This window comes from Ananas comosus, linkage group 7 (assembly GCF_001540865.1).
Source record: "Ananas comosus cultivar F153 linkage group 7, ASM154086v1, whole genome shotgun sequence".
Lineage (NCBI taxonomy): Eukaryota > Viridiplantae > Streptophyta > Magnoliopsida > Poales > Bromeliaceae > Ananas > Ananas comosus.
Genome location: NC_033627.1, coordinates 12,662,172 through 12,687,217, shown reverse-complemented (window position 1 = coordinate 12,687,217; position 25,046 = coordinate 12,662,172). Strand labels below are relative to the sequence as shown.

At 35.5% G+C, this 25,046-nt stretch overlaps 4 protein-coding genes across 7 annotated transcripts; 3 read left to right on the top strand and 1 right to left on the bottom strand.

The window, feature by feature from the left end:
- LOC109712414 (mediator of RNA polymerase II transcription subunit 15a-like) lies at positions 1,750 to 4,415 on the top strand. The gene is made up of 4 exons (XM_020235969.1): positions 1,750 to 1,958; positions 2,383 to 2,494; positions 3,150 to 3,279; positions 4,114 to 4,415. Exons 1-4 carry the CDS (start codon positions 1,840 to 1,842, stop codon positions 4,158 to 4,160), a joined length of 408 nt encoding a protein of 135 aa, XP_020091558.1. The 5' UTR covers positions 1,750 to 1,839; the 3' UTR covers positions 4,161 to 4,415.
- LOC109712461 lies at positions 4,759 to 6,660 on the bottom strand. Its single transcript, XM_020236032.1, has 4 exons — positions 6,383 to 6,660; positions 5,456 to 5,526; positions 5,197 to 5,332; positions 4,759 to 5,077 (listed from the first exon to the last, which is right to left on the bottom strand). The coding sequence occupies exons 1-4, from the start codon at positions 6,534 to 6,536 to the stop codon at positions 4,995 to 4,997; spliced, it is 444 nt and encodes a 147-aa protein (XP_020091621.1). The 5' UTR covers positions 6,537 to 6,660; the 3' UTR covers positions 4,759 to 4,994.
- On the top strand, positions 10,025 to 15,722 carry LOC109713487. Its single transcript, XM_020237596.1, has 5 exons — positions 10,025 to 10,153; positions 10,803 to 11,039; positions 12,986 to 13,053; positions 13,135 to 13,660; positions 14,292 to 15,722. Exons 2-5 carry the CDS (start codon positions 10,863 to 10,865, stop codon positions 15,561 to 15,563), a joined length of 2,043 nt encoding a protein of 680 aa, XP_020093185.1. The 5' UTR covers positions 10,025 to 10,153; positions 10,803 to 10,862; the 3' UTR covers positions 15,564 to 15,722.
- LOC109713047 (purple acid phosphatase 23) lies at positions 16,251 to 22,668 on the top strand. 4 transcript variants are annotated; one of them, XM_020236991.1, is made up of 8 exons: positions 16,251 to 16,619; positions 16,718 to 16,909; positions 17,598 to 17,934; positions 18,729 to 18,946; positions 19,342 to 19,532; positions 20,675 to 20,956; positions 21,154 to 21,296; positions 22,351 to 22,668. In XM_020236991.1, coding segments are annotated over exons 1-8 (1,620 nt in total). In that variant the 5' UTR covers positions 16,251 to 16,363; the 3' UTR covers positions 22,352 to 22,668. The 4 variants fall into 4 exon arrangements, with proteins under 4 accessions (XP_020092580.1, XP_020092579.1, XP_020092577.1 ...); XM_020236990.1 differs by having other exon boundaries at positions 21,154 to 21,325; XM_020236988.1 differs by having other exon boundaries at positions 16,252 to 16,619; positions 22,334 to 22,658.

Sequence of the window (25,046 nt, the reverse complement as noted above, 5' to 3'; positions counted from 1 at the left end):
ATACTAGTTAAAAGTGACAAAACATATATATTCAACACATTTTGATATAAAAAAAATAAATTACATAAAAATAATAAAAAATAACTTGATTGAAATTTTTTATGAGCATATCATAAAGATTTATTCTATATTTTTTTTTGCTATTTAACAGGTGCTTTTTAATAAAGTTGTTAGATTTTGTCTAAAATAATAATTTTATTAACAGTAATATAGGAATTGGCTAGAAAAAAAAATAGTTTAGTGATATTTATAAGAAAAAAAATAGTTCAAGGTAGAAAAAATAAATAAATAAATTTTTTTTGAGAAAAAGGTAGCACGCTATCTTTTTCATTTATTCAGAATGTGAACTAAGCTATATGGATGAGGCAACTCAGGCCTCGGGGATGGCGAAAAAAAAAAAGAAAAAAAAAGAACAATTACAATAAATAAATAAATTTATAATACAATATAGCTATTGATAAAATACAATAATATAAGTGTCTCTTAAAAAGATGTACAATATAGCAAATCGAAATAATAGTGGAGTATAACGTGGTAGAGTGTAATTGAGCCCTTTTACTTATTGACTATTTTCTCCGTGTGCTTTGTTTGGGCTTTTTTTTCAAACTAACTCTTAAAAAACGTCATAATTTGCCAAATAATTCTACCAAAATTTTATTTGGTTAAAATTTATTATTTCTTTATATTTCATTGTATATAATTCTAACCAATCACATTCAATCTTAACAATCCAAAAAATTTTAACAATCTACCTATACAACCCTAAAAGTCAAACAAAAATCCAATAATCCATATATAATTCTAATAATCTCAGAAATATCCTCGTAATCAATAAAAAAAAACCAATAAATAACAACAACAACTAGAAAATAATGAATGATTTACCTGACCAAATAAAATTTTAGAACGTGATTGATTCACCGATTTTTTCTTCATTTTTGTCTAATTTGGTACTGAGTTTAAAAAAAAGAATTAGTTAGCCAAATAAAATGTTTGGAAGGATCATTTGGTGAATAAGAAATATTTATAGGATTATTCTTTAAAAAAGTCGGCGTTGTAACAACTTGACTCAGGCTTAGTTTGACATTGAGCCCCATCTAACGCTATTAGATAAAATGAAGTTGGTGTAAAAGTATATAGGGATATGCTTCTACGTTTTTCGGTGGAATCGCAGAAAATATATCATAACCGACTCATCGCAATATACGAAAAGCAATATTATGTACGAAAACAAATAGGATATTTTTTCATCGTACTTTCTCACCGCACGTAACGTTTACCGTTTAGTTTTAACATTGTCACTAATTTAACAAAAAAATTAGTAAAGAAAATAATAAAAAGAGAAAAATAAAACCATAAGATATGAAAATAATACACTTTAACAAAAAAAATAAAATAAAATTATAGGGTACAAAAGTGATACACTTTAAAACGAAACCACAGGAGTGATATTTGGCGTTTTCCCGATGATACGATTAATAATAGTAACCGGTGTCACAGATTACTAGGACGGCAATAATAACTCCTCCCAAATAGTCCAAGATTATCAGGACAGCAATAATAATTTGTTGGATTTAAACCATCGATCTAAAATATTTAAGCTCAGTTTTTATCACCGGTGTATACGGTCTTTTATATCAAATCACAAGCACATTCGGTGGGCCTATTGGGTGTCGTTTGGTGAATAATTAATGTTTATAGGATTATTCTTAGAAAAAAAAAAAAAAAAGTTCGCTTTGTTGACTTGACTCGGACTCCGACTTCTCTCATTTGATACACTCGCTGTTTAATATCCATATATCCATATACCTGCGATCTCGTTGTTCAGGGTTTGCAGCAATGGAGGGGACGAACGGCAGCACTTCTCGATCGGAAGGCGTTGCTGCCGTCGGCGCCAACGGCGCCGACTGGCGGGCGCAGCTCGAACCCGCCGCCCGGCAGAGGATCGTCAATAAGATGTCAGTCTGCCGATTCTTTCCTTAGGCCTCGTTCAGTATCGTTGCTTTTATTATTATTATTATTATTATTATTATTATTATTGTAAGTAGAAGATTTCAAAAACTGCATATTGTTTTTGATCAGCTACCCGACCTCAAATTTCAGTGGTTTTTTACAAAAAAAAAAAAAAGAATATAAAAAAGCACGGATCAATGACTCACACGAGGTATAATTAGTTATGGAATTTTATAGAAACTGGTGTGTTATGATATCCAATGCTGCAGATCATGGGTGGTCATGGGCTCTTTCTGATCTCAAGAAAGAAAAAGGAGACTCCGATGTCGTCGTGATCTTCGACATCACTAGTTTGCAAATTGTGCAATTGGTTTTTTACTTCATTGTGCTGTAAACTAAATCAATTGATTTTTCTCTTTGTACGCACAGAATCGAGTCTCTAAAGAGGCACCTACCGATATCCGATCCAGAGGGCATTAATGAACTTCATAAAATTGCTGTACGATTCGAGGAGAAGATATATACTGCGGCTACTTCCCAGGTACTAATACCATACCATTTCACCACATAGTAGAGTTACACAATAGGTGGTGTGGCAGTTCTCAACATGACACAGCTCAATCCGACACGCCGTGAAACGAAGTTTACGGACTTGGGTTTGGCCTAAATAGGTTTAACCCGTCTACTTAACCCGCCTAAATAGGTTTCGGTGGATTTGGGTTTACTCTAGTGGGACATTGTTGCCAAAAGCATCTACCGAGAAGCTTATTCTGATGTGCGTTTGCGCCACCATGTGCATAACACGCCCAAATTTACACCCCAACTTTCCTTTGTGCAAATGATGCTTGGCCTTTTCTTTCTTGATGTTAGGACCTGTTCGGTCTGGCTCGGTTTTCTGTGAAATATTGTCTGAGTGAAGCTTTTCGAGGAAGTGTATTAATCTCTGTAACGGTGTCTTGCTGCAGCAAGCGTAAGTTGTATTATTTTTTTTCCGTTAGTGAGAGCTTTAGAACCGAAAGCAAATGAATTAGCTACGACCATATTTAGCATAATATCATATCGAGATATGATTCTACAACATATACATGTACGAAAGAAAATATACATTGTATCTTTTGTATCTTTTGTGTTCTTTTACCTGCTATGCAGCTTGTCAGACTATAAGTTCTCATCTTTCTGACACTCTAACATCTCAGGCTGATTATTTGAAGAAAATTTCACTGAAATTGCTCTCTATGGAGTCAAAGAGCGGGCAGGCTCCTGCAGGTCATAACATAGTGCCAAACATTTCTCATGTGGATCAAATTCCTATTTACCCAGATCCTGGTATGAAAGAAAATATGCAGTGCTACTTCTTTAATGCACCTGAAATAGTTTGACATTATATGTTTTTGATTACTCGTGTACTTGTTATAAGTTTGTCGAGTTCGGTGTCTGGTTAACAAATAATTTGGCACTTTTTTAAGCACCAGAAATCAAAACAAGTTTTTCAGCACCAAAAGTAGCAAATCTAATTTGAATCTTCTGTTTCTACTATGATGAAAAGCTGTAGAGAAGAATTCAGTTATTAGTGCTTCTTAGCACAGTTCTACTCGAACTGCTCTTCTATATAAGCTCCAGTCGGACCGAATAGACCCTGTAGTTATAATGTCTTGGTTGATTTACGTGAGGCTAATAAATGCTTGCACTTACAAATCAGATAACTTTGTCGATTTCCAAATTGTTTCCTGCTCGCGCACAACGATGCCCAAATTGAACAAATGCAAAAAATAAATGCTCTTTGTTATTGAAGTTGGTTAAATGCAAATTTTGTTTCTCTTTCATGTTTTATCTTGCTTTTTGGTTCTTTTATGCTATATATAGAATCCATCTTTTATATAAAGGCGAAAAGAACACACATATATAATGCTGCTCTCATGTGGTATTTGCTAAAGTTGCTAATTTTGGAAGCATTTTTACAAGAGCCTCACTGTAAATTTATGATAAGCCTATGCTGTTAGGAAACTAATGAATTTTGAAGCTATGATTCCAAGCATGCATGCAATCAATGTTAAATTTGGGATTAGAACATGTCATGTTAGTTTGTTAGTTAATAGAGTTAGCGTAGCTCATACATATTTTTACTGTTTATTATTGTATTTTTACTGTTTATTATTGCAGATGTGACCGGCGAGCTTCAGAATCTGAACCTGGAAACTGAGATTTAAGAGGATGAGAAGGATGAGGAGCATTAGAATATATTGTCATGATAACTATGCTGTTGAAAGTTTCTGCGCAAAGTTTGGACTTAAGATGTTTTATGGAATAAATCCTTAATAAAGATTTGAATGTAATAGGATTCTTGTTTTAGGATTATAAGTGCTTGATCTGAATCTTGTAGAAAAATGCTTTGCAGGTTTGAGGTTATGCGTGTGAGTTGTGTGCATGATAGTAATAAACATATTTGATATTTCCTTTGTTCCCTTTTTGTGTATTCTTATTTTCTGTTTTGCTCTTAATAAGTTCTGATAGAGTTTTTAATGTTTGACATAAATATCCACTTACTGTACACAATCCTAATCTTTTTAGATTTGCGGTACACAGATGAAACTATCTATAAAACCACATAGTTCTTATTTTCCGTCGACAAACAAACTTGTGGATTTGTAGATTGCCAGCAATCCACCATCCCGCACCGCACTCTGCTTACAGAATTTGTGTTTAAAACCGAAAAAACGAAAGAAATAGCAAGAGTACCAAATGAGACCTTAACATTTCTTCTTTAAAAGGACAGAAAAGATACAAGAGAGATCAAACATAAGCAGATCAGAGAGAACATCCAAAGCTACTTCAGCTGATTATAACTTACCAAAAATGTTATCTCAAACATTACACACCCAGTTACAACACCACTGTCCCAATGATACAGCTCTATAGACTTAAAAAGCCCAAGGATTCATCCTCATAATTCAACACCACCATCACAACCAACACTAACAACAATAATCAATCTTTTTTAGTTATATACAACATACAACAATTTTGGGATCATGATGTGATCACTATGTTTGAGATACCGTTGCATCTTTCCCAATTCCTCTACGCCTTGCTCGTTCAATCTTCCGTTTACGCCATTCCTCGAGAGCTGAAACATATGATATACATTTTCCGCATAGTTAGGGGAAAAATGAACTGCCTTTCATGAATAGCACTGTATGTTTGCTAAAGCTTTTTGACAGCTACAAAAAAATGATTGAGTCGAACCTTTCTGGCTGTTAGCATCATTCGTCACCCTTAGATCTTTTAACCTCTTCGACAAATCAACTGCAGCGGTTAGCTTTTGAGCTTGTTGCGTCTCTGCCCCTGATTCTGTATATGCTTCTTGTTCAATTTCTTTGATCTAATCAAATGCCAGGGCAAAGGATTTAACAAATCACAAAGTCTGCCTTAAAACTTTTCAAATAAGAAAAATCTCTAAGATAAGCTTCCGAATCACGACTACTACTATTCTAACATTACTTACTCTCCTGATCAATTCCAAGGGCTCCATAGCACGTCGTAATGCTTCAGATTCCAATACGTACTTCAGTTGCGCTGTAATAAATAAAAACAAACAAACATAATGCACGTGTTAGTATCCATTTGCGAGTAATTTCGGGTCCATAGCTTCACTAACAAATTTACAAGCAAATTCTGCAGCGAAGATGTAGTTCTGCAAATTTAGACAGGATACTTCGAGTCTTGATTTTGAAACTAATATCCTACATAAGTTCGCATGAAGATTTATGTCCATTCTACTTTTTGACTTTGGCTTTCGTAGGTAGAGAAAAAAAACAAATTAAACATCTAGAGGTGTCATCAAATTACTAAATGTTTGCGATACTACCAACATAGGTGTTCAAAGTATCAGTAGATAGTAGAATAATTCACAATCCAGTAACATAAAATAGTTTTGCACACAATAATAACCTAACAACATGCGATTCACTCCATAGTTCCAATGAAAAAACATATATAATTAGATAAAAAAATAACCTTTTTTTTCCCCCCAAATGAATGAACAAGTTCTGAGCCGTTACGATTCACGCTATCGCATGCATGCTTTATCTCATTCTCTTGGTCCCAATAAACTCTTTGTTATTTAAAATTTTCTTTTCGAATATGAACTTTAGCCCTATTTCGAATTAACGTCCAAAATTACTTGATATTCACTACATGAACAATCAATTTATTTTAATCACTCATCTCATCAAAATCTCTGACAAGTTTTCTCGATGAATAATTTCAATCTTTCCCCAAATACAAATAATCAAAAGAAGCGTTTTTCTAATCCCTTGCGCAATTAAGCAACTGAAGAGCGTCCTCGAGAGATCAAATGGATCATTGCAAAGATCAAATTTATAGCAGTTTAAATCCATGAAAATCGGGATCAAACGAGGGGGGAACGTACCGGGATCGAGGTGGTGGTGGTGGTAGGATGGGGCGAGTCTCCGCGGGACGGCGACGCCGAAGAAGAGGCCGCGGATGAGGAGCGCGGCGGCGACGGCGAGGTTGAAGAAGCACACGGCGATGGTGGCGCTCTTGAAGGAGAAGAACCTCGTCATCTTCTACGCGAGGGCGGGGCCGCCCATGCGAAACCCTAATCGCCCCCTCCCCACCGTTCGCTCGACCTCCAAACCCTAACCCTAATTTTAAAAACTTCACCTCGACGGGGGAGATCGCCGGAGTGCGGCTTCTCTAGTACTTTTAATACGTGGTTAAAATGTAAAAACACCCCCTAAGCTATAACACGTTTTAAATATGGACCTCTATTTTTTTTTCTTAAATTTGATTTATATTCACATTCACATACTAATCATTTTATTTAACTCATTTTATTAGTAATTTTGATAATTTTCATAGAATTAAAATAAATTCTCACGATAGATACACATGATCGAAAATTTATTTCTGTTAGAAAAAAAGATTACGTGCATCTCTGGTAGGTGTTTTATTTAACGAAATTTAAAAATTACCGATTGAAAAAGTTAAATCAAATTGTTCTCAAGCAGAAAAAGTATACATTATAAAAAAAAATAGAAAAAGATTATTTTCAAAATGGGTTAAAATTTAGGGGTTGTGGACACATTTAGGGAATTAGGGGTAACATTTATTAATAAATAAATAAAAATCACTTTCCAATGAAATTTCTATTTATATACACAGTAAGTATTAAAAGGAGACAAATAAACTCAAGGGTTAATTTCATTTGTACCCTCACAAAATTATGAAATGTCATAAATATCCTTCAAATTTTTAAAATTTCACAAATATTTTCATAAATACCCTCACCATTATTTTTTGCTAATTTCCGTCAATTTAGCATTTTTTTATTTTAATTCAAAAATATGAAATTATTATTTTACCCTTAATTTGTTCACTATTTGTTTAAAAATCAAACTTTTGTCACTATTATTTTTTAATATTTATACCAAAACTATCACTTATAGGCCATTTAAGTAAATCTTTAAAGTTTTTATTAATTTTTCTTTTTTCAATATAAACTTCTTAATTTTTTTTAGGGGAATACACATGGATTATATCTACATTGTGATTTTATTCTTAGACTCGTTTAATTTTATATACTGCAAAGTTACTAAAATTATTAAATTTAGTTGAATCATTAACGGATTAGACAAAATTTCTAATTTAATAATAAAAAATCATTCAATTTTAAGAAGATAAAATTTAAGAAGACTTTAATTAAAAAGTTAAATTTAGGGGGCTATTTTATAATGGGTTGTAATTGAGGTGGGTCTCCATATATTCAAAAAAAATTATGAGGGTGGTAATTATAATAAAATAGAGGGTTAAATTGGTATTTTGAAGCTAACACGACGGATTGCTACGGGAGAGGGTATTTTTGAAACTTTTCATACTTTTGAAGGACAAATATAAAATTTTAAAATTGTAAAGGGTATTCATAAAATTGGACCTACTTGGAAGGGTATTGAAAAATATTTTGGGAAAACTTCAAAAACCCTCTCTGTGATATCGCACTTTTTTATTTTAGTATCCTGTAGTTTAAACTATATCAAGTTAATATCCTGTGGTTTTGTACTTTTTTATTTTAGTATCCAGTGGTTTAAAGTGTACCAAGTTAGTACTCTATGGTTTTATTTTTGTACAAAGTTAGTACCCTGTGTTTTTATTTTTATATCAAGTTAGTACTCTGTGATTTTATTTTTCTCTTAATGAAATATTAAACCACAGGGTACTAAAGTGAGAAAGTGCGAAACCACAGATACTAATTTGATACACTTTAAACCACAGGGTACTAAAGTGAGAAAATGCTAAACCACAGGGTACTAACTTAATACATTTTAAACTATAGTGAAACCATAAGGGAGTTTTTTCCAAATTTTTTCCTAAATTGAAAGATAAATGCACCGCGCGTGACACGCGGGGCCCGCTTACGTGTCCTGTGGGGCCGGTGCTTACGTGTCAGACGCTGGCCCCACAGAGAGGGAGTCGGTGTACGAGCCGAATCTATACGCAGAGCGCAGGGACCCTATTCTCCAAAGTGGGCCCCACAGGGGCGTTACACGGAAGGGGAGCTTCGGCCCCGAAAAGGGACACCGGCGGTGACGGAGCCGCGCACACCCCCCACCAAGCAAAAGCGTCTGAGAGGCCTCGGACGAAACAACGGCGCGAAATGACCAAAATGCCCCTGCTATCCCACGCAACTCTCCTGCACCACACGTATAAACCACACTCTCTGCACCGAATTTTATATTCAGGCTAAAAATACAGAAAATCTTTTTTTAAATATTATTTTTTTCCATCAGGGATTCGTCGCTACTATTCTGTTTATTTTTTTTATAATGGATATTGTAAATATTCTTAAAAATAATAAAATATATATTTAAATATTTTTTTTTCTTATATATAGAATAAATATGAGTAATTTGATCATTTCTAGAAAATATTTTTAAAATTTTAAGAGGATAAAATATAAATTTTTAAAATTTAGAAAAAAAATAAAATATTTATAAAAAAATTTCTATATATTAGCCATAATTAATATAATTTTAAAATTTAAATCTAATCTAATAGAGAAGACCAATTGTATAGAAAATAGTCTACAAGTTAAATATTATAAGAGCCATACAATTATTTAAGATGTTGATTTTGAAAAGTTAATAGTTAAAAAAATTATCACACACAATTGATGTATCGAAATATCGGATGCACTACACTTATCTGTTTTAAAGTGAAATCTAAATCAGTTAATGTGATGTACATATATGCTATCTAAAAAGCATAAATACAAACAATCACAAAATTAAAAAAATCTATGACCAACATATCGAGCAATGTGAATTATCCAACTGGGAAAAAGGCATTGTTGGATTATAAAAAATTATTATTCAAAATTTATAATGTTTTATAATATTTGAAATGTTATAAAAATATTATTGAACAATTATAGAATTTTTGACCATGTGAAGATAATTTAGACTTTTCTAGTATGATTATTATAACTATGAAGTTTGGTTTTTATTTTTTTAAGATTTTGCTGTTCAGAATTTGATAGGATAACATATTTTCCTGATAAGATGATTTATTTTAAGCTGAAAAATATAATTTTAGATATTTGATCGCACTTTTTATCTACCAAATATACAAAATTTTTGAGCAAATTAAGAGGATCTACCACATTTAGAAATATGCCATATTTAATAGATAGTGAGTGTGATCGAATATTTAGAATAATGATGTCATATTCAAACTTCAAATTATTTTTATGGAATAAGATAAATCATTTTGTAGGTAAAAAATATGTTGTTTCATAAAACCATAGATGCTAAGACTTTTCAAGACACAAATATCGAATAATTAATTTTTAATCACATAAAAAAATATTTTTACGGAATAAATTATTATTGAATATCTTTTTTTGACATCCACACAAATAAGATGTTAGAGAATACAGTGTAAGAGATGAACTCATACACCCGGTGCAGGGAATAGTTTCTCATTTGGGAAACACCGGGGGGTATATATGTCAAAGAGCTTTTTATTTCCCCCGGAAAAAGAAAAAAAGGAAAAAGAGAAAAAAAGGAAGCAGCGGAAGCATTTGTCTCTCTAGAGGAGAGAGAGAGAGAAGAAACCAAACCATTTCCCCCCAAATTCGCCCCCTTTTTCCCCTCAATTTTTTCTCAAAATTGGAGGAATTAGGGTACTCACTACTCAATTCTCTTAGTTTAATTCCGTTATTTTGATCCAATTTGTAGTATTTTCTCTTCAATTCGATTAATGGGGAGGCGATTGTAGCTTAGCATGCAGTTTTGGTTACAATTTGTGCTTGTTTGCGAGTTTTTTAGGGTTTTTTTCACATTTTTGGTGGAAAAAATTGGAATGGGAAGAGAAATGAGTTGTTCTTTTAGCTATTTATGATTAATAGTACTGTTGTTCTATGTCGGAATGCTGGTTTTGAGCTTTGAATTTGAGGTTTTCTTTTGCTCTTTTTCGGATTGAAATTAGGGTAATTATCGTTGTTTTAGTTTGGAAAGTGTTGGATTTGATTGGATTGGCATGTGTATGATTAGATTCAGTGATGGGTTTGGTGTGAAGTAGTGGGAATTTGGGGAATAATCTAGAGGATATACTTTGCTTGATGATGATGGAACCCTAATTTGGAGTAGATATTGGAGAGGGATTAGTTTGGTTTTTGTATGTGTTCTTATTAACTTGTGTGGTAGATATTTTTATCATTACGCCGATCTATTTGTGGTAATTTCCTAGATCTTAATGCAAACTTTATGAACCTCTATTTTTGATTAGAATCGACTTCAAAAATCTAATGTGTTTAGAGGCATTACATGTAGGGAGGTTCTTTTTTGAAGTTGATGCAAATATAGAGAGGATAGAGATATTTATAAAGAAAGATGAGCAATAAGGTGATTTTGACGTACAAGCGGAAGCGCTTCTCGTCGCAAGCCCATTCATTAAGTTCTTTACCAGCTGATTCATCTTCCAAGTCTCCAATTGGAATATCTCCGAAGAGAACGAGACTGAATGCGGAAAGTGAAACCCAGATTCAGCATCTGAAGGAGGATAATTCGGTAATCTCAGGAGTCCTGCAAATTTATCGTTTTCCTTGCATAATGAAGTTGCAGTTTTTTCTTTTCTATGGTTGCTGAATTGAAAAGTCTTGATTTGATTCTTTAGATTGATTGTTTGTACTGCTAGTAAACTTGCGAAATATACCTAATTTGCTGCTATTTTCGCAAAGTTTGTTTCTTATGTAAGAAATTCAACAACTACATTGTTGCTCTGACTTCTGGGGCATGTTTTAACTGCTAGTAGCAACGTTCAAGGATTTGGCAAACAAAAGTTCTAGATCTTTTGCGATAGGGAGAAGCTGAAATAAGCTTTTGGCTTCAAAAGCAGAAGCTGGGAGCTTGATGGAACGTACTGCCAATAGGTCATTATAGTCATTCACGTAAACTTTCTGTGCATGTAGTATGCCCTTGGCAACTTTGCCATTTAACTTGTGTGAAGCATTTTCAGACAAGAAATAACATAATTGTGTGATTGTACATTTTGTAACAAATACACAATTATGAAAAGAAGAGCAGTGGACATTAAATTGGCTGTGTGGAATAACTTCCTTTTTTTGGTATCTATGGACCCTGATGACGATGCGCTCGTCTCTATGGTATTTTTGTTTTCTCATCAACCTATGTATCATCCAGGAGTATTTAGTTCATTTTGTCAGAGATTCTTAAAACTAAAAACATAATGTGCTCACTAGTCAAGTTAGTATGTATGGCTGTCTGTCATATGCATTCGCTCCACATTAGTAGGAATTGGCCGAGAAGATTGCGTGTAAAAGAGTCAGTCAAATAAGACAATCTTTAGATTTTGAGGATACTTCAGAAACTTATGACAGTTATTTGGTAGCGCAAAACTAAAACTTGTCGTTTCTAACAATATTTCCTTTGTCCGCATGTAGTTTGGAGTATACATACACCAATCATAAATGAGGTTTGGCATTTTAAGAAAGATGAACTGCAAGTGCTTTTTAGCAATATCTAGGATCCGTGCTGCCTTAATGGAGAATGAATTCTCTGCTTAATTGGCAGCCTGCCGGAAAAGACAAGGATCTTGTGGAGAGATGAATCATATTCAGGCTCTTCTTCCACATGTTTAGTTAACATGCATTGGTGGCAGTGTTTTATAAGGCACAAGGCTCAAAAAGGCAGGAGCCTTTGGAGCCTTTGATTAAGTAGTTGGACATGCGCCTTGGAGTGTTTCTCAGTCATATGCGACTAAAGAGAGTTTTTGGTCTGAAAGATCCTTGTTAAAGTCTGCAAATATTCAAATAATGAACTCATCAAGGATGGATAAACAGTAAGAAATTTGAGAAAGATATGAAATAAGTCGCGTTAATAGAAGATTTTGTAAAAAAATGAATCACGTGCATTTGCCATCCGATATTAATATATCCTGGATGATAACCTATAACCTTTCAAGGAGTTAACTTAGCACATTTAGTATTTCTATATTTGTATATTATGTAGGAAATGTTTTTTATTTTTCTGAACACCTCTTGATTTGTAAAATAGTAAATATAGCTACATGTATTTCATTTCTTATAGTGTTTAGTATTGACGCTTTAGAAACAAGTAACTATAGTAGGTGGCATATCCTCTCTCTCTCTTTTTTTTTCTTTGTTTTTTTTGAGAGAAAGGTAGCATGCTACCCGCTTCGTTTATTTTTTTTAGAAATAAACTTAGCTGGAAATTTGAATCAACTAGGATTCGAACTTGGGACCTTGGATACCAACCATAAGCCATGTCCTCTCATTTTTAATAACCATTATTATTGCTTTGAGCTTGACGTTCTCTGTCATTTTACCCCCCATTTTCCTTTCTTTTGTCCAATGCATGAAGTTAGTTTTTTGTTTAGCTCCTAATTTTCTATTTTTGAAATTATTTAATTTTTCCCTCGTAAAGAGCATTTGAAGCTAACAGAAGAAATTTCTGCTGTGAAAATTTCTGTACAGGCCGTTAACATTGGAAAAGACGCCCAACTTGGATCTATTCCTGCTGAATGCCTGCTTGAACCAAAAAAGTAAGTTTATTCGACTTTGGAGTAGTTTCCTTTATTATTGTACGACTGGATTCATGGCATGCCTTTTTGTTTGATATACAGAGATGAAGACTTAAGTGAAGAATTGCCTCTTCAGCAATCTCGTACCTCAAAAAGTGTTGAAAATCTTGTGGCTGCTTCATCTGAAGTCAATAAAGAACCCAATATAGTGCATGGAGAAAGTCATTTAAACGGCACTAGAGAGGATGAATCAAGAAATAAGATAGCTAATGCTGTCAAAAACTCCGAAAAAAATACTTCACTTAATAATACTACAGAACAGAAGGATCGAATAATTAATAAGGAGCAATCTATTTCCCCTCCAGAGTCTACTTGCCTAACTAAGATCGATTCGAGAGAATCCGGATGTTTGTCGTCAAGGGGCCATCTTGCAGCTTCGGTGGATGAGGAAAATGAGGGGAGAATCAAAGAGTTGGAATGGTTGGAAACGCTTGATAAAGCACTTCAAGAGAAAAAGAAAGGGAAGATGTGCTGGCCGAACGAGCAAATTAATGTCGAACAACCATTCAGTGGAATGCCATCCACTACATTCCCAGCTGATTCATATGCTCTGGTTCAACACAACCAGGTGATCGATAGTGTAGAAACTTCCTCTTCTTTATTTCCAGCTATTTCGATTGACGGTTAGTAAAAAAATTTCATCCGTGAAGTTTGATCCTGATTTTGATTATATCTTTTCGAGTTTCGACTTTGAACAATTTAGTCCATAAAGGTTGTTTCGTGTAATATTTGGGTCTGCTAGTGAAAAGACGCCGCAGCAGCATCATTGTTAAGGTTTGCTGAATTGTCGGTTGACGTTTCAATTGTTACGGCAATAACAACGTGCCATCCTTTTCTGGAGGGCTAGATTTATGGAAGGACTCAATTGCTAGGTGAAACAAACTTGATGTACTAAGTTGTTAAAATTGCAGCTATAAGGCAATAACTAAAATCCCTTTGGAGAGTAACTTAGAAATAACCCTTTATTTTACTTTGATATTTTATCTTTCTTGGGTAGTTTGGGGAATTTTCGGCATGTGTCTTACTCAAGAAGAAAAGCATAGTAAGGATGCCATCAAACCATTGTTTTTTAGTCATTTTGCGTGCATAAAACCAAAAGTGGAAATTAAATTAATTTGGCTAGGATTAACCCTGTTGTTACTTATTCTTGTAGTTTTGAAAGTCACATTCTTTTATCTCATCATTTTAACTTTGAGCAGGACGTCTCTGCGGGCTTTACGAATCAAACTGCACCACTACTGGCACGAGCGCTCTTGGCAAATGTAGGCGAGACCGTCTCGGAAAGAAAGCAGCAAGAAGAGCGAATAAGTTTGTCTCTCAGCATGAATTTTTTCAAGCCTTCTCCACTGAATTTTGAGCCTCCAGGTTTCTCATCTAAAGGCTCGCAGACAATGCCATGGCAATCAAATCCGAGCATCAAAGATATATTCGATTATGGCACCAAGGGGCCGCGATGGACCAGCTCTTTCGAAAATGTAACATCGTTGAGGCACAAACAAATACTGGAAAATATTACAAGTGGGTCGTCAATGTTGAAAGAACGGTTAGGCGCCTTCTCGGATAAGATGATGCGTTCGATCGATTGGTCGGAGGATGAATTGGATTTTCTCTGGATCGGCGTGAGAAGGTATGGACTAAATAATTGGCATGCGATGCTGAGTGATCCACGACTCTGCTTTTTAAGATCGAGAGTTCCGGAGGATTTAGCTGAAAGGTGGGGGATAGAGCAGAGAATACTTCTAACCGGTATATTGTCTCACCCTGCTGCGGCAAATGATTCTTGGGGATCAAAATCAGAAGTAGGAAATCGGTATGGTGGAAACGGAAATTGGGCATGGAGTTCGGAATTGCCCAATTCCTCCACAGAAACTCAACTTTCTCTGGGAGATGTATACCTTCGGAACAGTAACACCTCGTATCAAAATCCTAATCTGTTTGCGAATGAAAGCTCATCCTCAAGTGCTTTTCTCAGCAACTTCTTATTCGGTTCCAACTCCATTTATCCACGGTATTTCAGAGCTCAAAACACAAGGTACGATTTCGACTCACCGGTGCTTCCTAAGAAATCAGTAGATAGATCGAATCTCGAGCCTCAAACTACTCCGTCGTCGAGCAACAATCTTCCACATTGGCTCAAAGAAGTGATACCGACGCCAAGACCGAGTAACGATCTACAGATCGGCTCTTCAGTTAAAGAATCTCGAAAGAGAGGCATACTAAAGCGGAAGAGCGCGGCTTCTGGTGGAAAGTCAGGCGGCTTGAGGGCATCTGATGGTCCATCATCCGAGCCACTGACAGGATCGCGGCTTGACCTGCATCAAAAGCCCGTATTGGCAACTGCAGGTTTTGGATTGAACAGCGGGTTGGATCTGAATAAGAAAAGCTCCAACGAACCGATTAACTTGGTTGTGATTGATAGTGATGTGTCGTCGGAGGAGACGATATCGGATGAACAGAGCAGTAGATGGTAGCCTTTTTTTTTTCCGAGGTTCGCCGGAAAAATGTGGCATTTGCAGTTTCTGTGCAGGGTTTTGTTTTCTGAGCCTGTACTATTCCTGTATATAAGTTGTACTCTTCCGTAGTTTTCCAAATATCATTCATTCATAAAGTAGAGCAACAATTTCATCTTCTGCAGATCTCTTCATTTCCATCCAATTTTGAGTATTATTTTTCGTTGATTTAGTTGCTCCATAGACTCCCAACCTTTACCTGATTTTTCGACGAATTTATTCGTCCAATGCGACAATTTTTGTTTAATTGCAACAAATTATCAAAGCTAAGTATCTAATCCTGGAAACTGAAAAATTTGGAATTAAAGTGGAAAATCAGGTAAAAGATTGGTCGTAATGGTGTAAATAATTTATTAGTTGCACTATATAAATTTTTAAAAAATGTAAATGATATTATTTGTTATATAAATTATTTATATTTAAAGAAATAAAAAAAATTACAACAATATAACAGAGGCTTTACGTGTCTGATCTGATTGGCTAATTCAAAATATTTTGTGTCGTCCACACTTACGAACCGTTTATACCACGTCATCGGAACACCGACCAATAAAGACGCAGCACGTAGCATTCTCACGTAGACCGGGTCCAACAAATAAATTTCTCGACTCCAACGACAATTCCCCCACTTCTCACTCTCTCTCCCCCTCTCTGTTGCTTTCGCTTTCCCACCACGCCATGGCGACGCCGCGAATCCCCTCCTCATTCTCTGGTATATTCCCCCCTTTTTATCCCCACCTAAACCCCAGAAACCCCCCACGATGATGGCGCATCCGAACCTTCTCCTCCTCCTCCTCCTCCTCTCCTCGGCGGCGGCGGCGGAGCCGATCCCGACGACCCTCGATGGCCCCTTCCCCCCCACCACGCGGCGCTTCGACCCCTCCCTCCGCCGCGGCAGCGACGACGTCCCCCTCTCCGACCCCCGCCTCGCCAAGAAGGTGGAGTCCCCGTTCCCCGAGCAAATCGCCCTCGCCGCTTCCTCCTCTCCCTCCTCCATCTGGATCTCCTGGATCACCGGTACGGAGTTTGATCTCGGCCTATAGATCCGGTTTTAGGATGGTCTCCTGTTGAATCGCCGACGAGTAGTAAGGGTTTTCGGGTGGGGGTGGGTGCAGGGGACGCGCAGATCGGGTCGGATGTGTCGCCGCTGGATCCGTCGGCGGTGGCGAGCGAGGTGTGGTACGGCGAGGAGAGCGGGGAGTATCCCTTGATGGCGAAGGGGGCGGCGCTTGTTTATAGCCAGTTGTATCCCTACGAGGGTCTCTTGAATTATACCTCTGGGATCATTCACCATGTGAGGATTGATGGTAAGGAGCCCTTTTATTGTTGAATCAATGTGTATTGTATATTTTACAGGACATCATGAGTAGGGGAAATTGCTTTGCCACTCCCTGAACGATTAGGGCGCCTTACACAAACATCTTGTTCACTACATCTTTTTTATTTATTCAAGAAGATTGTACTATTTATTAGATGAGTGTATGATCAAATTTCTAGAGCGGCACACTATATTTGTCCTCCAAATTATGTTCTTGGAATATGTTAAATCATCTTGTAAGTGAAATACATTACTCTAACAAATCTTGACCATCAAGATCTTGCTAGGAGCTAATATAAAATTCTTAGCTTGCAATGACATAACAAAATTCTCAGTGCGTAAATTATCATTAAATAACTCATTATGGTGTCCAAACAAGCCCTTAGTCAAGTATCACTTTGGTTCTGGAGCTTGGAAAGTTTGACATTTATCGTCCTAAGCTTTTGTAACTAATTCACTTTAACGTAGTTTGCTGTTAAAAATATGATTTCTTCCTATTCTTATTTTGATTCATTACTTAGTCCATTCTAGTAGGAAAATTTTCCAAGCAAATTGCGCACGTCATTATTAGTCATATAAGTCTATTTTGTTTCTGTTGGGACCTAGAGCCTATCCTTCACAATAGCCATTTCATTTACATGTAAAACTGTAAATAAGTCTTTCATGTTCTGTAATAGGCCTTCATCCTGGAAAGAGGTATTACTACAAATGTGGGGATAGCTCCTTAAAGGCTTTGAGTGAGGAACACTCGTTTGAGACATTACCCTCACCTGCGCCGGACATGTATCCTCATCGGATCGCAGTGATTGGTGATCTAGGCCTTACGAGCAACTCTACAACTACAATCGATCACTTAGCTCAGAATGACCCCTCATTGATTTTGATGGTCGGAGACTTGACCTATGCAAATCAATACTTGACAACCGGTGGGAAAGGAGCTTCTTGCTTTTCCTGTTCATTCCCAAACGCGCCCATTAGAGAAACTTACCAACCACGCTGGGATGGGTGGGGAAGGTACTTTATACCTGAGATTTATCTTTTCTTTTATTTTGTAATTTCGCTAGGCTTCTTAATGTTGAGGACTTATGTTCAAAATTGAAAATTTGTAGCCCTTGTGTAGGTAATTGTTTAAGCATTTAAGCCATGTTATATATTATATTATACAGTTGTGTCTTTGAGCTGCATTAGTATTTCTATGCATGCCTTTTTTACTTGAAAAATCATTGTAAGATAAAATGATCCTGTAGAAGTTGCTTTTATATTCAGTTAATCAGTAATGAGTTTGCTGCTTCTGAAAAGTGTAGAAACTAGAACTATGAATCTTGTGTTTGATGTGCTTATTGTAGATCACAAGTAATTAATGCCCTTACCATTCCCACCACCCAAAAGTCAAAAGTGAAAAAGGTGAGAATAAAGTGCTCCTCAATAAGGCTTGCAAAAAAAAGAAAAGAGTTAAAGAGATCAGCTAATCAAGGAGTTCTTTACCTCGTTCTTCAGTAGTCTATATAATCCGCAATAATAATATGATCTTGTTACTGGCTATTGTATATGCTGTGGGACTGTTTGAGATCGTCCTTAGCTTCCTGACTAGCTGTCCGTTCGTATTTCAATTAGATATTCTGTTAATTGTAAGTACTGTTGGGTTTATTTATTAATTTACAAGGCATAAGAAACTACTAGGTTGCAACATCTGCACTTTGTAAACTACTGTTTGCTTAGTTTAAATGAAATGGAAGATTTGCGCTTATTTCATCCTCTGCTTATATTATCAATAGACTAAAAGTCATAGCCTTGTGATATTGATTTAGGTTCATGGAACCTTTGACATCAAAGATTCCGATGATGGTGATTGAAGGGAATCATGAAATTGAGCCCCAAGCTGGTGGAGTGACATTCAAATCTTACCTATCTCGATTTTCTGTTCCCTCACAAGAAAGTGGCTCCAACAGTAGCTTCTATTACTCCTTTAATGCTGGTGGAGTACATTTTATCATGCTGGGTGCATATGTTGACTATAACCGAACAGGTCAGTGACCTCTGCTCTATGACTCAAAGCTCTTGTCATTCACAGTGCTACAAATATTGAGTAGTTGATCACTTACACTTTCATAAATTGATAAGGTGGTGTATTTGGCTCGACTATAACTTCTGTAGAAGTGTAGCAAACTAGCAATTCTTCTTTTGAGCAGTTAACTCATTACTACAGCAAAAATAAAGGTTTCAAACTAGAGCTTTTGCTTTTATGTTCTAGAAACTCATTTTGGCTGATCTCCACTGCAAAATATACAGACATTTTGCCTGTCAAGACTTTGGCTTCTTGCAGTAGAAGCAAACTAGCAAAGTAGGCACTAAATCTTAAAACTTGATTTTTTTTTAAAAAAATTAATATCTTAATGACTGTCTTGCAATGCAATATTGCAGGTGCTCAATATGCTTGGCTAAAATCTGACTTGCACCAGGTTGACCGCGAAGTCACTCCCTGGGTTGTCGCAACTTGGCATCCGCCATGGTATAACAGCTATTCATCTCACTATCAGGAATTTGAGTGCATGAGACAGCAAATGGAAGGGCTTTTGTATCAATATGGTGTTGACGTAGTCTTTTCTGGTCATGTAAGTTTTCGTCGATATTATACTTATTTATCTGACGAGATAGCAATAGGTGAGTAATAGGTCATGCATGTAGGATCAGTGTTTGAAAAGGCGCTCCTAGGCGCAAGGCGCGAGTCTCAGCGTCTCAGGGAGTGAGGCGTGCGCCTCAGACGCGCCTCGTGATATTTATGTTTAATGTGTTTAAGGTGTGGGTTTTTGGGTTTTGAGTTTCTTCAACATATTCTAAAATGTTTAGAAATTTTTTTTAAAAAAAATTATAATTGAACGCTTTCTTTTCCTTTTCTCTTGGTTGTTCTCTCTTCTACCCCCCAAAGGCAATAAATAGCAGTGGCAAGAAGAAAGAAGCAGCAGCAAACACTTTTAAGTTAAAAGTTGAAACATAATTTTTTTTATTTTTAAGCTGAGAACATCTATGCATGCGATTTTTTTACTTTTTTATGGTTATTTTGTTTTTGTATAACTATTTTAGAATTTTTTTAACATAAAACATCCATTTAAAATAGGCTTGTTAAGAGTGTTTTATTTTTATTAGATATGCGCCTCACCTTCTTGAGGCGCGCGCCTCGCGGTGCGCCTCGCGTCTAGGCTCCATGAGGTCTTTGCATCTTTTTGCGCCTTAGGCCTTTTCAAACACTGTAGGATTCAAGAACATTTGAATTATTTGAATTCTGTTTCTGGAAACTATAGCTTGAATATACTTGTCTTCTTGTGCAATTTAACTGATTTAAATTCAAATCTAAGTATAACTTGATTAGGTAGGTGAACCTATTTAATGAACTAATTGGGTCATTTAGCCTAATAAATGACTATTGGACTTCCAATAAGGCCCAGAATGAAGTAAAGACTCGACGCTAAGACTAGGATGATCAATCCCGTTTAAGTGGACTAGTGGAGGGAGTCGAGCATCTTCCAATGCATGCATGATCATACCAAGGACATGTAATTGTGTCATGCAATTGTTCTTTGATGTTTAATAATTCGAATACCTTTTAATGGTTGTCCTATTTTCCAATCTCATAAAATCAAAGTTCTGTGATTAGAGCTTTTATTACACAATTCTAAATATCCTGAGTTCATGTGATTACTTATAAATTGAAGGGTTAAAATATAGTTTTGATGCCTTATTGTTTTTATCTTAACAGGTTCATGCATACGAACGTATGAACAGAGTATTCAATTATACATTGGATCCTTGTGGGCCAGTTTACATAACTGTAGGGGATGGTGGAAATATCGAGCAAATCGACATTGACCACGCAGATGATCCTGAAAAATGTCCTTCACAAAGTGATAATATTCCAGAATTTGGAGGGGTTTGCCACTTGAATTTCTCATCTGGTCCTGCTAAGGGCAAATTTTGCTGGGATCAGCAGCCAGAATGGAGTGCTTTCAGAGACAGCAGTTTTGGCCATGGAATTCTAGAGGTTTTCATCTTGGTCTTAATATATTTGTTCTAATATAAAATGCTATCAAATGCTTCTTTGAACAGATACAGTAAATAGCACCTCCACCAAAACTCCAGCCTGGGCAAAAGAGGCTTTTATATTATGATCGGTGATTGTAAAACTAAATGATGTATCAGAAGATACCCATTCTAATACATTTGTGGTATTTTGCACAGGTTATTAACTCGACATATGCCCTGTGGACATGGCATCGTAATCAGGATATCTATGGAGAAAACAGTACCGGAGATCAGATATATATAGTTCGACAACCGGATAAGTGTTCACTGCACATTGGAAATGTCACTTCACATAACTGGTGAGGCAATCAGGCTAATTTCACCTAAGGCAAGTCTTAGTATCATAGCAGAACTCAGGATATAAATTTCTACTTAACTGTAGGCAAATAAATATGCAGTTTATCCAGTTGCTAAGAGTGTGATCTCTTTCTCAATAATTGCTGCTTCATTTATCATGTGTGCATTAGCATGCTATATATTATTTTTAGAATTTCAAAGTAGCTTGGGTTTTCCTGGTTCTTTATGGCAGATTCTTAATGATAGGTGAGCAAATTAGATGCTAAAATCAGTTGAAGACTCCCTAAGTAATCTATGAAAGGAGTTGAGTACCTGAACAAATAAACATGATATGTTAACTTAGAACAAAGGAAATGATAAAGAAACTATTTTACTTCTCGATTACATGTGGTTCTAGTTATTGGTTACTTGGCTTTCAATTAGTGGTTGCTGGAGATGCACAATTATGGGAGCAGTTTTTTTCTTTTCAAACCATGCTCTGACCGAAAGAGAAAAGAAAGTAGGGGATATATGAAATTTGATCTTGGTTCACAGTCAAGCCTAATTTTGCCTAAGCCCGATTTTGGTATAGATAAGAGGAAGATATAACGCACAGACCATCCATTTTGTTCTTTCTGTACATTCCGAAATAATCATCGATTTCAATGGCATTGATGACAACTTTCTTCTTTTCGACAGTAGTGGAGCAACAATCTGAAATCAGTAAAATTATATTACTCGCATTTGCTAAGTTGTTGTCAGTATTTGGGGCTTTTAAGTTCTTGTTTCCTCTAAATTATCTTGCTAACACATACAAGTTTGCAAGTTATATGCGTGCCTTGTAATGTATTTAATGATCTCTCTAACACTAATGAGACATCTTGCATGCATTTACTGTCACATATGTTTTCGAAGTAAAACATGATTCTAGCTCAATAGTTAGCACATTTTGTGCAGCTTCAACCTTTCCCTCAATATGTATATTGTCAATTCCTATTTAATTTTTGTACTTGTATGTGTTTACAAATTATATATAACTTTTCTGGCATTTATGTGACAGTTCTCACTCTTCTATAGACTGCGCGCAATCAAATCAATCCGAAAAACAAGCTGTTCAAATGAGTTGCCTCTTCGCTACTCTTGTACTCGGATCTATCAGTATAATCCTCAGCTTCACCTTGCACATCTATTGATTGTGGCAATATCTCAAAAAGTTTTTATTACTTTCTTGTATCATTCGATTTTTTTTTCCCCCTCTCATTTTATTGCATCATCTAAATTTCAGTTTGCAGTAGAAGCGCGCCTAAGTGTCGATAATGTACATTTCATATTTTCACCAAATAAATCATGTAATAAGATGTGTCGATTGAAGATACAAAGATTAATTTCGAGCAAGTCACATACTCTTGCACCCACAGAAGCCTCTTTAAAGGCACATGCAGAGGATCGAACTCCTGCCCTCGATTTATCCTGCCCTCGATTTACTCTATATAACTCAAACTCTTTTGCGTGCAGGGTGTTTTTCATCCTTAAGATTAGTTGAAGATGTTTGTTTGTGAGTAGAACACATGATTGTAAGGACGTAAAACTTGATTAACATAAATTATCTCATAATTGGTAAAATAACGCGAAACCTCTGTTTTTCTCCAAAATGTTCTATTGTTAGATAACATTAATTCTTAATACTTATATTTAACATCCATCCATCCCTCTTCAATCTTCATGGTTGGACACAAAAGAGTAGAGTTTTCTGTAAGAGGGTGTTTTGATTGTTGTAACTTTAATTCAGCCGTAAATCAAATTTGTAAGAGGCAGAAATATTTGTACATTCATCAATCTTGGCTACGCGAGGAAGATCCACCTGCAATCCATGAACTCAATGTTTTGAAAACAATTTCCCCCAACCTCTCAGCATGCTGAAATTGAAGATTAGGATGAATAGAAAATACTTTCCTCCAGAGCTGTGGTGGTACTACAATCTAATTCGATTGTGAAAAGTATCAAGCAAAAAAAAAAAAAAAAAAAAAATTTCTAACAACACCGAATGGTGAAATACACAGGTAAGAAGAGATCAGAGGAGATTAAAAAAAAAAAGAAAAAAAAAGGAAACAAGCAGATTCTCTGAATTAACTTCAAAATCAAAAGAAACCAAAGAAGGATAGATTAGCTTCATTGCAAGGTTTCTAGGGTTTAAGCATGAATTATCCCCAAAAAGAAAAATAATAAAGGAAGAAAAGAAAATGAAAAATGAGGATTAAACTCGAGTGATCAGAAACCCTAGTTTCGTAGCAAGGTTTCTAGGCTTAAACAACAAGAATCGAACAAAAAAGGAAAGAAAAAAAACGGATAAACAAAAGAGCGATCAGAATCCCTAGTTTTGGGAGTGATGACGATTTGGAAACAAAAGTGGAAAAAAAAGAACGAGTGATCAGAAACCATGGTGTTAGGGACGAACATGATCTGGATTTGAAGCCGAAATATTTGAAAAAAAATAATCAAATCCTCCAACTTAAGTTCAAATTCAAAAGAAGCCTAGAAGCAACCACCAAGGAGGGCAAAATTAAGCAAGAAATACCCAACAAAATGCAGGAGAAAAAAAAAGAAGACGAAGAAGATCTGAATCGGAGAAAACCACCAAAAAGGGCAAAGATTAAACCCAAAAAACAAAACACAAAAGATTAGAATTGAGAGATCACAAACCCTAGCTAGTTTTGGGGACGAAGATGATTTGCATGGATTTGCCAAAAAATTAAAAAAAAAAATTTGGACCATTTCTCGATTTGTGCGTGTCATCCTTGCGCAGGGGCCATGCTAATCTTCTCTGTATCGTTCCAATTTTATCGGATGTCTCCGAAGAGACACTGTGCTTGCCGATAGCAAACTATAAGAGAAAATGTAAGTCGTTTAAACGTTCGATGTGGGACTAAAAAGGAGGGCGGAGGCTACCGTGTGGGGGACGCGTGTGCTTTGAGATTCGCGCGGGAAATTGTACGTAAGGATTACTTAAACTACGCATCTACAACGTCCAAGGTTTTTTTTTTTTTTTTTTTTTTTCTGAGAATTTATTTATTTATCTTGGCTTTAGCCCAAACATTTATCTAGTACTAAATACAGAGTTAATTCTCGAAATTAAACCTCTTTATCTCTCTTAAAATTCATATGGTTAATTATACTCTTTTGAATTACTCAAATAATTAAGGCCCCTAGGACAAAAAAAAAAGAAAGAAAAGGAGTTCAAATTTGTGCACTTTAAAATTCATGAAATTAAATTGAATCTCTTTTTTTTTTTTCTCAAGAATGTGTTCAGCTATTTTCCAATTGTATTAGAGTGCTCCTATATATATATATATATATATATATCCAATTCAGTTTTTTTTTATTTGATCATGTTACCTATATCAACATCTTATAGATGTATGTTAAATGAAAAAAAAAAGTGTTTGATAGAATTAATTGCCACTGCATTTTCGTTCTTAGTAATTAATATCGATAAAATCAAAATGACTCTTTCGGATCGATTACAATGTATGTTAAAAACAAACTTTTTTAAAAAAGGCTAAAAAAAAACACTAGGGTTATGAAAAATTGATTTAGGTTCTTCTCCTTAAACAATCATATGGCTCAAAGACATTCTCATTGAAGATGCTTGTTTAATTACATAATCCTACTTGAGTTTTCCTGATCAATTCTCATTGCTAAGTGCAAACATCATCAACTTGTAAACCTTAGAAATTCAAGGGCCCAAAAGTTAAAAACACATGCTTCTAATTAAA